Here is an 18,491-nt window from a genome sequence, read left to right on the forward strand (position 1 = left end):
TTCTCCTGCCTCAGCATCCTGAGTAGCTGGGACTACAGGTGCCCGCCACCATGCCCGGCTAATTTTTTCTATTTTTTGGTAGAGACGGGGTTTCACTGTGTTAACCAGGATGGTCTCGATCTCCTGACCTCGTAATTCGCCTGCCTTGGCCTCCCAAAGTGCTGGGATTACAGGCGTGAGCCACTGCGCCCAGCCGTGGTCTACTATTTCTAGGAATTGTCTAGTTCTGGGAAGCGCAGCCCCTTGAGGGTCACCAAGGTCCCCAATGTCAAGGCATCAAAATACAGAAAATAAAAGACATGGTCAATATACAGAAATTTACACTCGTACCAGCAGAATATTGGAACTCCCTTTTCCCTGCATTATCACCAAACACCTGATATTATCAAACTTACAGTATTTGTAATCCATCTGATGCGTGAAAACAGTGTCTCTTAATTGGTATTCCCCAATTAATTAATGGTGTTGAGCACCTTTCATGTATCTATGGGCCAATGGTCAATAGTCCCTTTCTGGTTCACCTCTCCAGTTTCTTCCCACCCCTCCATTGTCTTCTCCCTTGGTTTGCAGACACAAGCTACACTTTTCTGCATGGCTTTCTAAGCCCTTCTTGATATGGTCCGAGTGCTTCTCAGAAGTTTTATCTCTTGGCATTTTCCAACTTGCATTCTAAATTCTAACCTTGGTTTCTGTCCCCATCCTTCCCTCCTGACCTTTGCACAAGCTGTTCCTTCTGCCTAGAAAACTCACTGTATGTCCTTTCCCCTTTACTTCTGACTGACACACACACACACACACACACACACCCTCTACTCATATGACATATGAGGTCACCTCCAGGACCCCTTTCCTGCCACCTTCTCTTATGTACTTTCCAATCACAGCAATTACCCCAAGACTGTGTAATTGCAGGTTTGTCTTTCAACTCTCCCCATAGATTGTAAACTTGTTAAAGATAAGGATTGTGTTTTTGTTTTTGTATCCTCCATACCTGACACAATGACGGAAATATACTTGGTACACAGTAAGCGCACTTCGAATGGAAGGAAGAATGGATGGGAGTGTGACTGAATGAGCTTACTTATCCTGTTCCACACTCTAGCCCCTGAAACTTGTCTCCAAGGCCAAGGCAACGGGTGAAGGTGAATCAGATACTTTGAAAATTCTAGATTTGCACCCAAACACAGCATTTGGTACAATGGTAGCCTCATGTTCTGGTATGTTCTGGGCTCATTAAAGGGTTTGTGGTTGATTGGGTGTATTCCTGGGTGTGCAGGATTGAGGAAAGCCAGAAGAGAAGAACAACTGGCTCCAGTTTGGTTTTCAATGTCAGGAAGAGATTGGTTCAAATGATTTATTTTCCTTTGAATATTAATTAAGAAAAATAAGACACCATCTCTATCTTCATACGGAAGGTGCCATAGACTGCCAGTTTCCCATGTCCCCTCCAATCCATTCTCTTCTTTCTGGTCACCAGGCTGTTCAATAAAGACTGTATTTCCCAGCTTCCCTTGCAGCTAGTTATGGCCATGTGACTAGGTTCCCAGTAATGATATGTGAGAGAGTTAATTTGTGTAACTTCTTCCTCATTTGCCTGAAAGAAAATTGTTGCCTTAGACTTTTCTTTTCTTTCTCCCCGTACCACCCCCTAACGGCTTTCCTTTGGGCTAGACCCCAGAAATGCCAATGATCCAGCTTCAATGATGCAAATGAAGACCTCAGGGAACAACAGAGCAATGAGAGAAGGAACCTAGGTCCCTGAATGACTCTGGAGCAGAGATGCCCCAGACATCTTACCATGCCCCTTACCTCGAATGGTAAGAAATTTACATATATGAGAAATAAACTTCTATTTAAGTTACTATATATTTGGAACACCTTGTTACAACAACTTAGCCCATACTATAACCTACATTTTTCCTCTACCTCTTCCCAAATTTATTATTCTGCCTAGCACTTAACACCATCTAACATATAAATGTTTTCCTTCTTTTCTTCTCATCTGTCTTCCTTAATTAGAATAGTTCCTGGGAGGCAGGGGTTTTTCAATTAGCAATAATCACCTCAGATAAACTTCATTGGCTATGATACTGTTACTAAACAAAGCTGAAGGCAGGGGTTTTTGTCTTTGTTCCCTGTTGCATTCCCAGCATCTAGAAGAGTGTCCAGTTCATAGTAAGTGCTCAACAAATATATAGAGAGTGAACTATTATTGGCCACCAAAAGTGAAATCATAATGTATGCCACGAGGAAAGAAGAGTGAAAACAGTGGGGAACTTCACGCATGGAGGGTAGAGAGAAGGCGTGTAATCAGAGGAGGGGCACATTCTCTAAGAAAAAAAGCCCCTGGTGCTCTCCTGTGTTTGGGAGGAGGACTCTGAGGCTTTGCTTTAGTTCCTGTCCCCATTAGTATTGGTTCTGGAGTTGGGACAGGAAGAGACAGAAAGTCAGGTTTCCATACCTGCTCCCACTTAATAGGAAGTAAACCATATTCTCTTCTACATTCCATCTACCCTCATTTTCCTTCCTTTTCTTGAGAAAAACACATAACAAAATAAATTCAAGATGACTTATTTTGTAAACTCCCTTAGGTAGAAGGTATTCATAGAAATAGCTGTGGAATGGCAGAAAAACTATTAGGAAGAAGTTGAACTGCCTTAACTTCAAGTCTGAGGCCTTCATTAGCTGGGTGGTCTCCAACAAATGGACTGACCTCCTTTGCCTTCACCATCCTCACCCATGATGAGTATGTTCTTGCTTTATATTTTACACTTTAAAAAATATACCGTATTTTTGTTGTGGGATGTTACAGGCTCAATTGTGTCCCCCCCCAAAATTTATAGGTTGAAGCCCTAACCCCCAGTACTTCAGAACAAGAACATATTTGGAGACAGTGTCTTTAAAAGGGCAGTGAAGTTAGAATGGGGTTGTTAGGGTGTTCCCTAATTGAATATGACTGGTGTCTTTATAAAAAGAGGAGATGACGATGCAGACACAACAGAGGAAAGACCATGTGATCACACGGAGAAGATGGTAGTCTACAAGCAATGTACAGGGACCTCAGAAGGAACCAACCCTGCTGGCACCTTGATCTTGGAACTCTAGCCTCCAGGACTGTGAGAAAATAAATGTCTGTTGTTTATGCCACCCAGTCTGTGGTATTTTGTTTTGGCAGCCCTACAAAAATAATACATGGGATAATGTAGAAAAAGATAATAATAATAACATATGTAATGATAACAATATGTTATGCTGTAGTTGCCCTCCAAATGCTTGTCTTCTTCAGTTGAATTCATAGAAGCAAGTTGTTTAAAATACAGAAAGCAACAGTACTGGCCTGTACTGGTCAGAACCCACAGAGGGAAAGTAGGGCCTCTTTCTGGAAACAAACTTTGATTGTTGGGGGTGGATGATCATCGAGAAACTGGGTCAGAGAAAGGCCACAGGCTGGTGAAAAGTCTAGGAATCGTCGCACTGAAGGAAACGGCTATGCGTGGCCCAGAGAAGAGAAGACTCAAGGGAACACGAAGCCATCTCCAAAGCCATGAGATGCTCTCTTAAGAAAGAGGAATTCTATTTAGCTGCGTGGGCCCACAGAGGAGAGCCAGAATCAGTGGGTAAAGGTTTCAGGGAAGTAGATTTCAGTTCAATATAAGAAAGACTTTTCTAAGAGACCTGCTGGCAAATATAAACAGGCTACCTTGATAAGTATTCAGTGAGGCTGAATGACCACTTATTAGAAATGTCAGAGAGGAAACTCAAGCATAGATCCCATGTTTGGATCAGATAAACTTGAATGTTCCTTTCAGTCCCAACATTCTCTGTAAAATTAGATTGTACTCCAGCCAAAGAACAGATTTCAACAGCACTTGGATATATCTCTTATAATTGTTAAGAACATGTGCATGGTCAACAAATATTTCTGACCGTTGTTGATTTGGTGGATATTTAAAAAGATTTAGAAAATTTACTAAGAAAGAAAAATGGAATAAATATACAAACTGTAGAGGACAGTCACAGGACCTTGGGAAGGTGGATGGTCCCCTACTAAGATTTTGGGGTCCCAAAGTACAAGCTGTAGCAAAACTGGACTTGTGCTAGTCAGAATCTTGTTTATTTTGTGCAAAGTTGCCATCTCAATTTCACACACACGCAAAAACAAAAAACAAAATAACGGAGCTTGATTTATCTACTAAAAGCTAATCTATCCTGAAAGAATATGTTAAAATTACTCCCAGTAAGAGCTGACACAGTAAAAGCTGTAATTTCCCAACTACCATCAGTATGTGAGATTTTGAGAGAGTCGATAGAAGCAAGGGATGATTTGGTAGCTGTATCAGGAACATAGTTTCCATATCCACAAATTGCTACAGAATCATGGAGTGTCACTGGCTCTAAAGTGCGGCCGGTGGACGCCACCTCATTAGCTGACACCTCTTAATCACTGTGGCTGGAATGTGGGCTTCCCTATCTTGAAACCGACCGCGGGCGGTCAGAGCCGGCGGCGACTGAGAGCTGCAACCACTGCCGGCTGAGCTCCGACACCAGAATTGTCGTAGAGACAGGGGACCGACCAGGCCAACTCTCTCCACTTGGGTCTGGGAGGGCAATTACCACCGACCCCCTTGGCTTCCGATCTATGACCCCGGAAGCCTCCCCTCCTCCAGATACCCAACCTTCTGCGTGTCACCAATCACCCGCCACCCCCGCCTCCCCGCCCAGGGGAGCGCCTCCCAGGCTGAGGCTCCAAGGGCCCCGCGCATCTCCAAGACCCGACAGGGGTCCTCACTCACAACGCCTGCAGCTGGCAGAGGGAAAATACCAAGGGTGCGGGGGAGTGGGAGAGTGTCTCTCAGCCGCCTCAGGTCGTCCTTCGGGCTCCCTGGGGACGCGCAGAGCTTCGGCGGAGGTGGGAGCGGGGAGGGGTTGACGCGGGAAATTAAGAGACTTGGGCAACTGGCGATGCTCAAGTTAACCGGGTCTGTGGCGAGCGTTCTGGAGTTGGGAGCGGCCGGCCGCGCACTCGCCCCGGGTCTGGAGCCACCGCGGCGGCGGTAGTTCTAGGGCGCAGCGCTCTCCCGCGCCGCACCGCGGGCTGGGGGCACCAGACGCCGCGCGGAGGCCGGGGCGGGCACCTGAGCTGGCGCGCAGCCGGGGCAGGGGCCGCAGTACAGCGCCGGGGAAGGGGCGACCGAGCTGCGTGCGTGTGCGAGACCGGCCGCCGGCGCCTCGCGCCCCGACAGGTGCAGGCGCGCGGGCTTCCCATTGGTCGCGGCGGCGGGCCCCTTTCCCCGTCCCCGCCCTCGCCAGTCCCCGGCCCCGCCACGGCGCCGGCCGCGTTGGCAGAGGCGCGTGCTCGCGCGCCCGCGCACCCCTCGCCCCGTCCCCGCCCCCCAACTCACCCCGTCCCCACCCCCTCCCTCTCTCCGCGCCGCCGCCGCCGCGCGCTCGCGAGTTCAGGTAGCGGGCGCGCGGGCGCCTCCGCGGGGGCGCGCGGCCGGGCTCCCGTCCTCCCCCCGCACCCGCCCGCTCGGGGGCGCCTGGGGAGGGAGCGCGCGGGCGGGGGAGCTGGAGCCGGGCGCCGCCGCCGAAGCTTCCGTCTCGCTCGCTCGCGCAGCGGCGGCAGCAGAGGTCGCGCACAGATGCGGGTTAGACTGGCGGGGGGAGGAGGCGGAGGAGGGAAGGAAGCTGCATGCATGAGACCCACAGGTAAGACCGACAGCCCCGGAAGGGTCTTCCATTCCGGGGAGGCGCGCGCAGGCCGGGGAGGGGGAGTTGGTGCCTGGTGCAGCTCCCCAAGGGAGAAATTTTTTTTTTTTTTTTTTTTGGACAGCGCAGAGAAATCTCACTGGGGACTGGGGCAGTAGGATCCATCCCAATCCCGAGAAAAACCAGAGAAGTAGCTGGGGGAGACGGTGCCACATTGTGAGATTCCCAGAGTGAAATGTATAGGCCCAGGGAAAAGTGTCTTCTCGGCCCCGAGACGCGGGGAGGCTTTTGACTTTCCTGTGGTGGGCACAGCTGCTGAATCCCGGAGACCGGCGCGGAGCCAATGTGCGCTAACCCCTGCCTTCCCTCCTGTCCTCCATCCCCCAGCACGCGCAGCATCCCACGGCGGCTGTTACTCAGTGCACCCGGCTCGGGGGAAGGCGGGGGACCTCGCCGTGGGAAAGGGGGCGGGGGCCGCGCGGGGGAGGAACCAGGATGGAGCCTGGGAAGCCGAGGCGCCGGGTCCCAGAGCGGAGGAGGGGGAGCGTGGCCCCCCAGCCCGGACAGACTGGCTTATTGTGGTGTTCCGCTTCGGGTTGCAGACTCTTGCAAGCTGGATGCCCTCTGTGGATGAAAGATGTATCATGGAATGAACCCGAGCAATGGAGATGGATTTCTAGAGCAGCAGCAGCAGCAGCAACCTCAGTCCCCCCAGAGACTCTTGGCCGTGATCCTGTGGTTTCAGCTGGCGCTGTGCTTCGGCCCTGCACAGCTCACGGGCGGTGAGTGACCCAGCTGTGATGGGAGGGCCTGGGGATGGCCCAGAGGGGAGAGAGAGCCTAGCTGCCAGGACAGCCCTGCACCCCTCCCCCATACACCCAGACTTCAGGAGGATCTGACAACGCGAGGGTGCTTGCGTCCCAGCCTATGGCCGCCCTTCTCCGAAACCGCTGGAGTTCCCTGAAAATTCTCCTGTGGAGCCCGCACATATTCACACACCCACATTCTGTCTGGAGCTTCCTACCAGCCTCCGGGCCTGGCTTCTCCCAAGGAAAGACAATAAAGCCTGGCCCATTATTCCCACTTTGGCCAAGGAAGCGGGGGCGGGGCAGGGGGGGGTGGGGGGAGTGGGGAGTGGTGTATTTGTGGACCTCTTGCCAATGCCTTCAGCAGATAGAGGTCAGATTTCAGCCTCTGGATTTAAGCAAGAGTTGTAAGAACCACCTTTGAGAATGTGAAGGGTCTGGAAACGTGGTCAGACTGGCTGAGGGGCAGGTTTATTTGAAAGTTAACTTTCCCTTTCCCTGTGTGTGCAGCATGTATGTGTATGTTGGGGGCGTGGAGGAGGTGCAGAGGTATTCTTTCAGGTGTGCCTCTGACAGATTGCTTTGCTCATCGAGGTCTGATTTCGGGGAATAAAGTCAATTGCTCTTCTATGAAGTAGAAGTTAGCTGAAATAAAATTGATAGCCTCAGCCTCCGTGGGCGGCTAATCTATAACATATTTGGTTCTGGGGGAGGGTTATCTTTTGGTTGTGGTAGAGGAAGACAGATGGAGTTCCTGTCTGAATTTCAGAGCCTAGTCTCCCTGCCTCCACTGCTCATTGCTGTCCATCATTCCTGTCCATTGCAAACGTTCTCTAGAGCTTGCTGATGTGGACGTTAAAAGGAGCTGAGATCCTGTTAATATATAAATAAATAATCTTTGGTTGAAAAGCAAGTATTGATTGATATAAATAAACCATTTTAGCTTTTTAAAATATTGCTGTTTCAGAGAATTCAAAGGTGAAAATGGAAAAAAAAATGAGTGAAAAATTAGCAAAAGTGGAGGAGAGGTGTAACAAGTTGGGCTTTAACACAGAGTAATCAATGACCCAGGCATTCCACTTAGACATCTGAAAGATGCCCAGAGTATAAAGGTGTTTATTGCAATGTGCATATGTATCAAAATTAGTGAGAAAACACTTGCTTTGGGTGGACATTGGTTTTTATTTTTATTTTTGTATTTTTTTTTTAAGAAGGAATAACTTTTTGGGTGCTTGTAGTTTTTTATAGAGATTTCTCTGGGACAAGCTTCCTCTTCATGGAGGAAAAGGTCAAGTGTGAGGCCAGGTCAGCACCTGTGCGGCCTGCCAGGGCTCTGGTCACAGCCTCTGATCTGCCGTGGACACCAGCTCTGCTTCACAGATGAGTGGGAATAGACCGGCAGAACAGTATTGTGTGGATCTGGATCATTTCCTCCCCTCCTGTCTGCTTTTGCCTCCCAGTTCTAGCTTTCATTCTCTCAAACCAGGTCCACATGATTTTCCATCTTCTTGGTCCATTTCTCTTATGTAGATGACAGACTAGTGAATCAAGGTTCGTTTACATTTGTCTTGACTGTTGTTATTGGATGGGTGAGGTCTGAGCACAGCCGAGATTTGTTTTGTGCTCTTGGTTCTGCTCGGTCGTGTTTACAGAGCATCCTCCTCAACATTTCAGAGCTCAGTGTACATCATGGCCACCTCGGTCTTATGACAGTCACCTATAAGGTTTCTATAGCATGTCTTTTCTCCCTGCCTTCCCAGGGGGGATCATGCCAGGCAAAAATATCCAGAGCCTTGGTGAAGAGGATGGGAGTAAGGGTTGCCTGTCACCTGTCAGTCTCAGAGCTCTTTCTTTTTAGGCACTCGTATGCTGCAGGAAGCTACCCATCAGCTTCGTTTCACTTTGAACTCCTTCAGGCTGAGAGTGTGATTTCTGGAAGAGTATTTATCACTTCACAGTTCCTCTATGAGTAAACTGGACAAGCAAGGGTGGTGGGGGATGTCCTATAGAGTTCACTATACAGAGATTTTCTTTTTTAGGAAAGAAATGCACATGGAGGCTCCAGTAAGGCAATAAAAGCGAATACACCTTAGCTCTAGACTTGTGCTTCTAAAACTTTAATGTGCATACAAATCACCTGGGATCTTGTTAAAAGGTGGATTCTGATTCATTTGGTCTGGAGTGGGGCCTGAGATTCTGCATTTCTAATAAGCTCCCAAGTGAAGCAGTTGCCACTGATCCAAGGACCACACTTTGATTAGCAATGCTTGAGACCAAGGCATTCCTTAAAATAAGTTGCTTCTGCTCCAGACTTTCTGCCATCATTCTCAATTACTAAATGCAAATGCCTGTGAGGAGCAGAAATCTCACCCAATACCTAATCTTCAGGTGATACACAGAGCTGAAAATCAGCCCTCAGAGAGTGCTTTTTTTTCATCCACAAAAAAGGTGTATATTTAATGGACACTGTTCTGAAATGTGGATTTTCATTTCTCATTGCTTTCAATGGAAAAGGAACACCACAATGGCAAGATATAATCATCTCAGCTAGGAGAAAAAAAAAAGCATGTGCCCAGTACAAGTATTGAAGAAAAAGCCTGAACTAGAAAGGCAGAAATTGAGAAAATGATCAAAGAAAAGTAGGAACAGGAACTCCATCAAAAATAATGCTTTGTCTTAGAAAGCCAGAGCTCTGATTCAGTTCTTTGAACCCTAGGGAAGATTTATGAGCCTGACTTGTCCTGAGGTGATGTTTGGGTGGCTCTCTCCAGGTTGTCTTTTGTCATTAAGGAAGAGGGCCCTCATTTGGGGCCACTGAGACCAAATGCTGTGCAAGAACGCATGTTAGGTTGGTGGGGAGATATAGGACCCTGCCGTGCGTGGAATCTGCATGAAGCATGGCTTCAGCCGTTTCTCCCCTTTCTGCCCCAGTACACTTGACCAGAGACCTGCTGGGCTTTGAGGGATGCCCAGAGTGCCCCCCACCCCCAGGCTTCAAGGAAGAGAGCCAAGAGTTTGCTCAACAAGTGACTCCTTTAAGGTGAATTCTTTAGCACATTTCTATATTATAAATAACTCAATCAGGCTCTGCCACTTGATAGTTTTGGGGTCTCAGGACTTGGGAGCCTCAGCTTCCTCATCTATAAAATGAGGATGACGGTGCCTAATTTACAGGGTTGGTGTGAAGATGGAAATCATGTAGGCACTTAGTAAATGTAAATAGTAGTGGGGAGGAGGGGGCTAAGACAATGCCATAATTTTGGAGACTTTTGCTTTATTCGTTCAATAAACATTGAGTGCCTATCCCCTGTCCTGAGCCAAGCAGTGTTGCATAAATGTTCTTTTTACCTAGAACTCTCTCTCGCTCATTTTTTTCCTAAATGAGCAAATTTTCTCAAATTTCTCTCTATCCCCAACTTTTAAATGCCATAACCTCTCTCATATTTCCCTAGACAGTAAGTTCTTCCCTTACCTGGGCTCCCATTGCACTAGCTGTAACCCTCTATCATAATATTGTCTCATTTACTAGACCACGAGCCCACTGAGGGCAAGAAACTTGACTTTATTCATTTTTGTGTCTCAGGCACCCAGCACAATGTCTGACACACAGTAGATGTTCAGCTAATTTTGATTGAGAGCAAGAAAAAAGATTCCCAAATTACTGCCACACCATTTAGAAAATAATTACCATGAGTGAGTTACTTTTTACAAAAGTGCAAAAGTTTCATGGTAGCTGGGGGCACATCCAATTAATGGTAGCTTATAAGGTTGGAAGGAAAATCAGGAAAGGCTCTAGAGAAGAGGTAGCACTTAGGATAGGATGGTAGGGAGGAAGAGTTCCTCTTAGGTGGAGGGATAGCTCGTGCAAAGGTGTGGAAGGTGGTTACATGATTGGACTCTTCAGGGAGCAGAAAATAGTCTGTTTAATCTGGAATATAGTGTACCTGCCAGGAATCAGTAGGGTAGAAGGAAAAATAGGTTAGAACCTTATTGTAAAAGTCCTAGAAGCTCCAATGGGGGTTCTGAAAGTCACACAGCAGGCAGTGGGGAACCCACTGAAGGGTGGAGAGCAGGAGCAAAATATCATCTGAGCTTGGCTTGTCTTCCTTTCTCTGTTTCTAGGTCTCTGACTCATGCAAACCCCCGGTCCAGCTGCCCTCTCTGCATACCCAAGTCATGGTCCTAGTGCAGCTGAATTGAGCTCCTGGAGCCCTCATTTGGTTCATGTCGCTGTAGTGCTGTGCTCTGTGCCAGCAGGTAGAAACAGATGCTTTCTGACTGACTTAGTGATTTGTAGATGTTAAGTCCTTTGGTTTTATTGAGAAACATTTTCTTACATGGTAGAGTGAAAGCTTTTCATTCAGTGCTACATCTAAAATTCACAATTTCAAACCGCACTTAATCTGTACACAAAGTCTCAGCTCCTCTAACTCTAATGTATGTATCTTCAACAAAAGGCTACCTTAATGTAAGCAGCATGGAGACTCTTTTGATTTATCCAGTGGGTGAAATCTGAAAGCTTTTGGAGGCAGAAGGATTTCATATAACAAGTAGCAAATCTCTTGTCTCAGAGGCCTGAAGAGGCGAGTCGGAGAATCAGTGGTTCTTTAATTTTTGAATGTAATGAAAAATGTAGGTGAAGATCTCTCTCTAGTAAACACTGATTAGATACGTGAAGAAAAGCACCTAAATTATTCTGTTCCTGGTTTCAGAGACATATTTCCAAAGCTTGCAAAAGACCAAGGAGGCTTGCCTTTAGATGGGAAGCTCTGGTATAAACAAGAGCTCTGCATTCTTTATAGGACGGATAGAACTCAAGTTCAGCCTCTGTCCTTAAATTGCCACCTAGCTTTGGTCAAGTGGTATGACTTCCCCTTGACTCAGTTCTTTTCATATCACTAATATTTGATTCTGCGATTACAGGAATTTGATGGATTCTAAAATCTGGGTAAAGGCAGCTCTCTTTTCCCCACCCGTCCATCCATCTTTTTCCAGTGTCTATTGTACATCCTGGGGATACACAGTTAAGGGGATACAGTCCTTGGTCCTGAGAAAACATACAGGTAAGGATTTGTGTCTTCTCAAAAGTTTAAATGCAAAAAGCATGCATAAAATTATTTTTTCACACATATTTTAAATTCGATTTAAAATTCCATGTTAGTGTTATTTATTGATTCTGATGAGAAAAGTGATTTTGCAGACTGCTCCCCTTTATCCTTGCTGTGCTTTGAAAGCTCATTTGCTGTTTGACAATTGAAATAACCACACATAGTAACAGTATGTCTAAATAGATCGTTGGGATCATTGCCTCTGAATTGAGGGGAAGAAAGGGGCAAAAGGATAGACTTTCAAATTTGTATACAAATATGGTCCTGCTTCACCAAAACCAATCACAGTATCTAGGACTGATGGATAGATGTATATTCTTATGTATTTTATTGATTTATTGGTCCATTCTCATAAGAATGAGCTGTTCAACTATTGTTAACCATGGGAGATTGGGAAAAGGGACAAAATTTTCAATTGGCCAACATCTGCGTGATTGATAAAAGTTTCCAAATTGTTAATAATACTTCAATAATAATTGAAGAGTGCTTATTACATACCAACTCAGTTTTCTACACTTTATGTGTAGTAACTCATTTAATTCCTCACAACTGTATGAAGTAGATTTTATTATTTATCCTTATTATATAGAAGAAGAAAAGAAGGCATGGAAAGATTAAGCAACTTGTCCAAGTTCACCTGGCTTACAAGTGGGGCATGGTGACCCAGATTATTCTTTTAATGATAATCTTTCTTTTAGCATGCCAGGGCTTGGAAATCCCAATCCCTAAATACATTTTTTCTTTGTATTGTATTTGATTCAAACATTTTTCTTTAAGCTGAGTTATCAAGTATTTTGGAACACCCCCTGCCCTGAGAGAAGGGAACTCTTTTGTGTTGTGAGCAAAAAGCAGAAAGCATATAAACAGATCAACAACAACAACAACAAGAAAATCCCACAACCCAAGACAAAGTGAAGGCCAGAGTGCCTGAATCTTGGGCTCTGAATGGTGAATGGTAAGAGGACAGAAACCCATGTGCCAGTCCTTTTGTGCCTGTTGGAAGAAGGTAGTCTGAATGGGTTGTGCTTGACTCTTACCTGCTCTGCCAAGGGTGAGTAAACAAGTGGCTGGTTTCTGGGGCCTTCTGCTAGTGACTGTCACTGCCATCACCATTCCCTTCTGATGGTTCTCTGAGCTCTGTTGCTCCCTTAGTGAGAGCCTTCCTAAGAGTGGTTCTTTTTCATGTAACTTGGACAAGCACTTGACAAGTATACAGTTTGCAAGCTGTTTTTAGCTGTATTGCCACCTTTAATTTTCTTAACAACCTAGTAAGATAAGGAAGAGATTTTGAGTATTTCTCTCTCTCTTTTTTGCTTTCTGCCTTTTTTTGTTGTTGTTTGTTAAATTTCAAGAGACATCTTCAGTGAGATTGCTGTCCTAGGGTTCCACAAATATCAGACAAAGCCAGATTAGGAGCAATCTCTTCTATTGGTCAAGACTTTCCTCTTTGTTTCCTCTTTGTCATTTTGATCCAGACTTTGAACTTATCTTCTCAACTGTATGCTGTAGATGAAAATCTAGTTAGTATATGTCAAAAGATAAATGAAAAACAAAATCTGGCCAGGCGCGGTGGCTTATGCCGGTAATCCCAGCACTTTGGGAGGGTGCAGTGGGAGAATCACTTGAGCCCAGGAATTTGAGGCTGCAGCGAGCTACGATCGTGCCAGTGCACTCCAGTCTGGGCAACAGAGCAAGACCCTGTCACTGAAAAAAAAAGAAAAAGAACTCTGAGATTTGTGAATGTGTGTAGAAGTTCCCCCTAAAAGGTTAAATTTGAAGTAAAAATAACATTTGATAGTTTGTGAGATCCGAGAGTCACTTACTCAGAAAGCCATGTTTGATGGTATGAGCTTAAGATGCTGTGTTTTAGGAAAGAATTTGGCCCAATATTTCTTCTTCTCTCAAGAAAAGGATGCCGTACTACCCTAAGAGAGAAGAAAACTATCCACTCAAGAAAAAAAACAAATAGAAATAATTGAGTTGCTCAAATAGCTTCTTAATTGAGAGTATTGTAATTGCTTTATTAATCTTAAACAAGGTAAACTGGGAACATCAGAGAAGTCAAACAAAATAATTCTTTGGAAAGGGCAATAAACTTGGGAGTGCCATTATAGATGACCCTCCCCTGTGTAACAGAGGCATTTGCAGGCCCCAGCGGGTCAGGGCCTGTAGGCAGACGGAAGCATAACCCTATATGTGTATCCAAGAGTGCACACCCAGTCTCCAGGAATGGATTTTGGTTTTAAGGAGTGAGAGGAATTGCAGAACCTGGTAAACCTGATCAGTGATCATTTCATTATCATCCCAATCCAGTGAGTTTTCAAGAGAGGATGAGTAAGGGTGACGTTCTTTGCAAATGAAGGTGTAACCCGGTTATCTCATGTTTCTGTTTGAAATTTGTGACTTTTATCTCCCAGAATTACCAACGTGGAAGTGGAGATGAGCAAGGAGGGTCACTCATGCATTATATTCCTTTTTTTCTCAGAGTAACAAAATATAAAAAGACCTTATTTTTGGGGTCTGATTGCGTTTATCAAATACATATGTGGTTGAATTGGGTGAATCAGGAAGAGGGAGATTCTTTTTAAGAAAGAAAGAAAATGGGCCTGGTGCGGTGGCTCACATCTGTAACCTCAGCACTCTGGGAGGCGAAGGTGGTTAGATCACTTGAGCCCAGGAGTTCGAGACCAGCCTGCGCAACATGCAAAAACCCCGTCTCTACCAAAAGTACAAAAATTAGCTGGGTGTGGCTAGGCACGGTGGCTCATGCCTATAATCCCAGCACTTTGGGAGACCAAGGCAGGTGGATCACTTGAGGTCAGGAGTTTGAGATCAGCTTGGCCGATGTGGCAAAACCCCATCTCTACTAAAAATACAAAAATTAGCTGGGCATGGTGGCATGTATGTGTGATCCCAGCTACCCAGGAGGCTGAAACAGGAGAATCGCTTGAACCCAGGAGGTGGGGGTTACAGTGAGCCGAGACTGTGCCACTGAACTGCAGCCTGGGCAACAGAGCGAGACTCCGTCTGAAAAAAAAAAAAAAATAGCTGGGTGTGGTGGCACGCGTCTGTAGTCGCAGCAGAAGTGCAGTGAGCCGAAATCAAGCCACTGCCCTCCAGCCTAGGGGACAGAGTAAGAGCTTGTCTCAAAAAAAAAAAAAAAAGAAAGAAGGAAAGAAAGAAAGAAAATGCATTCTTATGGTGGATTCTTTGATATCTTTGTGTCCACAGCATTGTTCCTGTTCTAACTAGTTTCAAATTCAGATTCTCAGTATGTAGAAAAATCCTTCAGACTTCCCTAAATACTTCACACCCAGAAGATTCTGATTTTCTCCAGGCAAGAAACAATAGGATCTGCTTGTTTTGTAAAAATTTAATAGGTTTAGAGTTAATTTTGTGAAAGGCTCTCAACAGTCCTTTTAAGCTACCACTATCAACCAACCCTGAGTGTCAGTGTTAGAATCTAACCCAAGGATGCATTTTCAGTTAATGTTTTGTGTGTGTGTTGGGGGGCTCATCTGTATGTTTCGGTTATAGCATCACAGCATATACTTGGTGGCTGATGAAGGCTACCTAAGTGTTTAAATTATACTTACACAAAATGGGGGTGTAATATTTTAGAAATGTACAGTTCCTCTGATTTAGAACAATATGGTCTGAATTGCTCTGTGACATTTAAAAGGCTTGCCCAGATTTTTCCCCTTGGATTGTAAATGGTGGACTAGGCTTTTTTCTATTATTCTTCTGTTTATACAATGCTTTGTGGTTGCAAGGTGCTTTTTTTTTGGAGGCTGAGGAGTTATGCTGACCATCAGCATTGGTCATAATAAGAATTTTTAAGAAACCAACAACACTTTATTCTGGCAATTGATTGCTCCTCTTATTTGGGGGCAGGAGACTTATTTGTGTATTATTTGGTTAATGTTTAAGTAATCTGAAGTTTGGATGCCCATATCAACTGAACAGAAAGTTGACAGAGCCAGAAGGGAGGAAGCCTATGATAAGGGGGTGGAGAATCCACATAGAGCTGTCCGAGGCTCAGCTGCAGAAGAGTCAGAACCTTTTCTTTTTCTTTCTTTCTTTTTTTTTTTCTTGAGACAGCGTTTCACTCTTGTTGCCCACGCTGGAGTGCAGTGCCACGATCTCGGCTCGCCGCAGCTTCTGCCTCCCGATCTCAAGCAATTCTCCTGCCTCAGCCTCCCGAGTAGCTTTCTAACCTTCAATGGGAGGAGAAAGCTAAGAGGAGGAGTAGAGTACAGCAGGGTCAGTGTGGCCATGAGTGGCTTTGGGTGTTTCACTTCCTGGGGACATTGAGCAGAGGGGTCTGTCACCTGAACACTGTAGTGATGGTGGCCAGGGGGCATCATCCCTGCTGCTGCCCCTTCCTCTGTCCTGGGGCACCAGGATTTTTAAAAATGTGCTCAGCCCTCCGGATACAGATTCTCCCTGCACAAATTTTTTGGCAGCCCTGTCCTTGAGTTTTTCAAAGATTCAGTCTTCTCTGGCTGTCAGTTCATCTTCAAAGTATTCAATTGTTAGAGAGTGATCTCTCCATCACCCCACCCTCTGTGACCAGCTCTGTCACCTCTGAAGCAGGTCCCTTAACCTTGCCATGCATTGGTTTCTTCATCTGTAAATCAGGGGCCATAAGGCTGGTTCCTCTGGACTTCACAGGGACATAGGATGTGCTGGTATACAGAAGGCAGTGTCAGAGGCATTTCATAAATACAAAACAGAGTTATTATTGAGCATCTGGAGGGAGACACCTCTCCACTGCACATAGGGCTATTTTTGCCTTTTGCCTCCATAAGTACAAAGGGAGGGTAAGGGATGCTCTGCACAGCATGTAAACGCCTTCCCACGTGCAGGTCCTGACCCCCATGAAAACTCATTGTGTGTGGACATGATGTCAGGCAGCTGGAGGAGCTGTTTTGCTGCAAAATGGGATGTGCCAGTCTGTTCTCAGTGCCTGCTGCTGGCATGTTCAGTGAATGGTGACGTCTAGAGATGGAAAAGGTCCTTGTGGTGTTGAGAGGAACTTCTCAATAGCTGTTGGCCCAAGCCCAGTCAGCTCCTTTTGTGTGCTCACAGAAGCCTCAGGAAAAATAAATTAAACATGTGAAGCAGGCAAGTGATTTGTTATAGGTGCTCCGGAGGTCCATGAGGGAGGGAGGTGCTCCATGCGTCCCTCGATGTGCCTCCCCCTTATCTAGCATGCTATTTCTGTTGCTGGATGCTGAAAGTGTGTGGGCATGGTGAGTTCACCCCCATGGGCTCAGGTAGGACAGTGGGGTGAACTGGGAGTTGCATTTGAATCCAGTGACTCACTAAGTGCTTATCCTTGTTGTTGACTGCCTCCTCTCACCTCCAGCTGCCTGCTATCTCTAACTCTTGGGAGTCCTCTTTATAGCTTTGCAGGTAGGATGCTGCTTCTGGGTGTCTGTGGGCTGGAGATCTTGGGATTCCTAGTCCTTTGCGGGAATGCCTGGAAATCCTCTGCAGTCCAGCCTCAGAGCCCTTCAGGAAAGCAGCCTGGTAGCCTGCGGAGAGTACCTTGCTGCAGCCTCTTCTTGGCCCCAGACCTTCCTAGATCTTTGCCACACATGGGCCCCTGGAATGCCAGGGCCTGATTTGAGGAAGCGCTCCTTAAAGTGCAGTCTATGCAATGGGCTTTGAATTAATCAAGGAGGGTCTTGTATGGTTTAAGGAGGTAGCAGGGCATTTATCTATCCCCTCGAGAGTGGCTTTGCTGAAAATCTGCTGCTGCAGTTTTCATTTACATGGAAATGAGCACACAGAGAGCTCTTGCCCCTTGTCATCTCCAGATGAAGGAAGACCCAATTCTTTGGGAGCTCTTCAAACACACAGAGTATCTAAAGCTGGGAGTGAACCTACCCTATCTCTGTAGCAGTTGCCTTTGCATCTTGGGTGGAATACTGCAGCCACACTCAAGGGTAGACTCCTGTTACTCTGTCATTGCTGCTATTAAAATTGCTGTTTCTCAATTTCCTGCATGTAGTGTGGTTAACAGGGGCTTTAATCAAAAGCAGAGCTGGCTACCTGGCCTCTACCTTCACTTTGCTACATGGTTTCTGTGCATCTTGCTGCCTACGTGCCTTGGTCTTCTAATACTTGGTGTTTTCTTATAGTGCCTGCTTTGTTGATGTTGTTGCTAAACTGGGTCATGTTCTCGGTGATGTAGCCTAAGCTAACGTCCATGGAAATGCAAAAGACTGTACCAGCCCATTGCTTCCTGGACCATCAGTTTACATTGAAACTATTCTTTCAGTACCATTACTGGATTAAGATACACACACTTTCATAAGGTTGAAGAGTGAGATGGCCACACGTTCACATGAGTGAATGCACCCAGAATGATGCATGGACTTGGAAAAGCAAGGGTGGAACAAAATTCATGTTAGCCCTGCTGACCCCATTCATTGATTCTACCCTAAGCCTCTGTGCCCTCTCCTCCAACTGGCCTTTCCACAGCTGTTCCTGCATCTGGGCGCCTCTCTGTCAGCTTCCATCTCACTGCCACAACCTCCTGTGACTCTCAGATGGTCCTTGGCTTCCTCCCCAGCTCCAGGAAATCTCTGTGTTCTCAGAACTCCCAGAGCACTAGAATCATGGTGTGGTGTGCTGGAGAGAGCCCAGGAGATGGTCTGGGCTGGGGTTTGCATGGAGCCTTTTGCTCTCTTGCAGGGTCTTCCTGGACAGAGTGGGGACTGAGGGCACCTGGCTGAGCAAGCTGCCCCTGGACAAACCTGCTCCCACTTGACTGTGCGTGCCCATGCTTTAGATGTTGTGCTCCCTTGTATCCTTTCACCAACATATGAAAATTTTGCACGTAGTACAGCCGTATCAT

The 18,491-nt window shown here is 46.2% G+C and overlaps 1 protein-coding gene and 1 long non-coding RNA gene across 6 annotated transcripts in view; both read left to right on the forward strand.

The window, feature by feature from the left end:
* The first annotated feature begins 1,129 nt into the window (after positions 1-1,129).
* LOC134761565 (uncharacterized) lies at positions 1,130-3,146 on the forward strand. The gene is made up of 3 exons (XR_010140370.1): positions 1,130-1,817; positions 2,592-2,746; positions 2,976-3,146. It is a non-coding gene; the product is annotated as an uncharacterized LOC134761565 (long non-coding RNA).
* A 1,677-nt stretch (positions 3,147-4,823) lies between these two features.
* The window catches only part of SUSD4 (sushi domain containing 4), a 146,419-nt gene continuing 132,751 nt past the window's right edge, over positions 4,824-18,491 (forward strand). The window contains exons 1-2 of one of the 5 annotated variants that reach the window (XM_054525499.2): positions 4,824-4,909; positions 6,312-6,491. In XM_054525499.2, the coding sequence (XP_054381474.1) occupies positions 6,347-6,491 (145 nt within the window). In that variant the 5' untranslated portion in view covers positions 4,824-4,909; positions 6,312-6,346. 5 annotated transcript variants of the gene reach the window in all.

This window comes from Pongo abelii, chromosome 1 (assembly GCF_028885655.2).
Source record: "Pongo abelii isolate AG06213 chromosome 1, NHGRI_mPonAbe1-v2.0_pri, whole genome shotgun sequence".
Classification (NCBI taxonomy): domain Eukaryota; kingdom Metazoa; phylum Chordata; class Mammalia; order Primates; family Hominidae; genus Pongo; species Pongo abelii.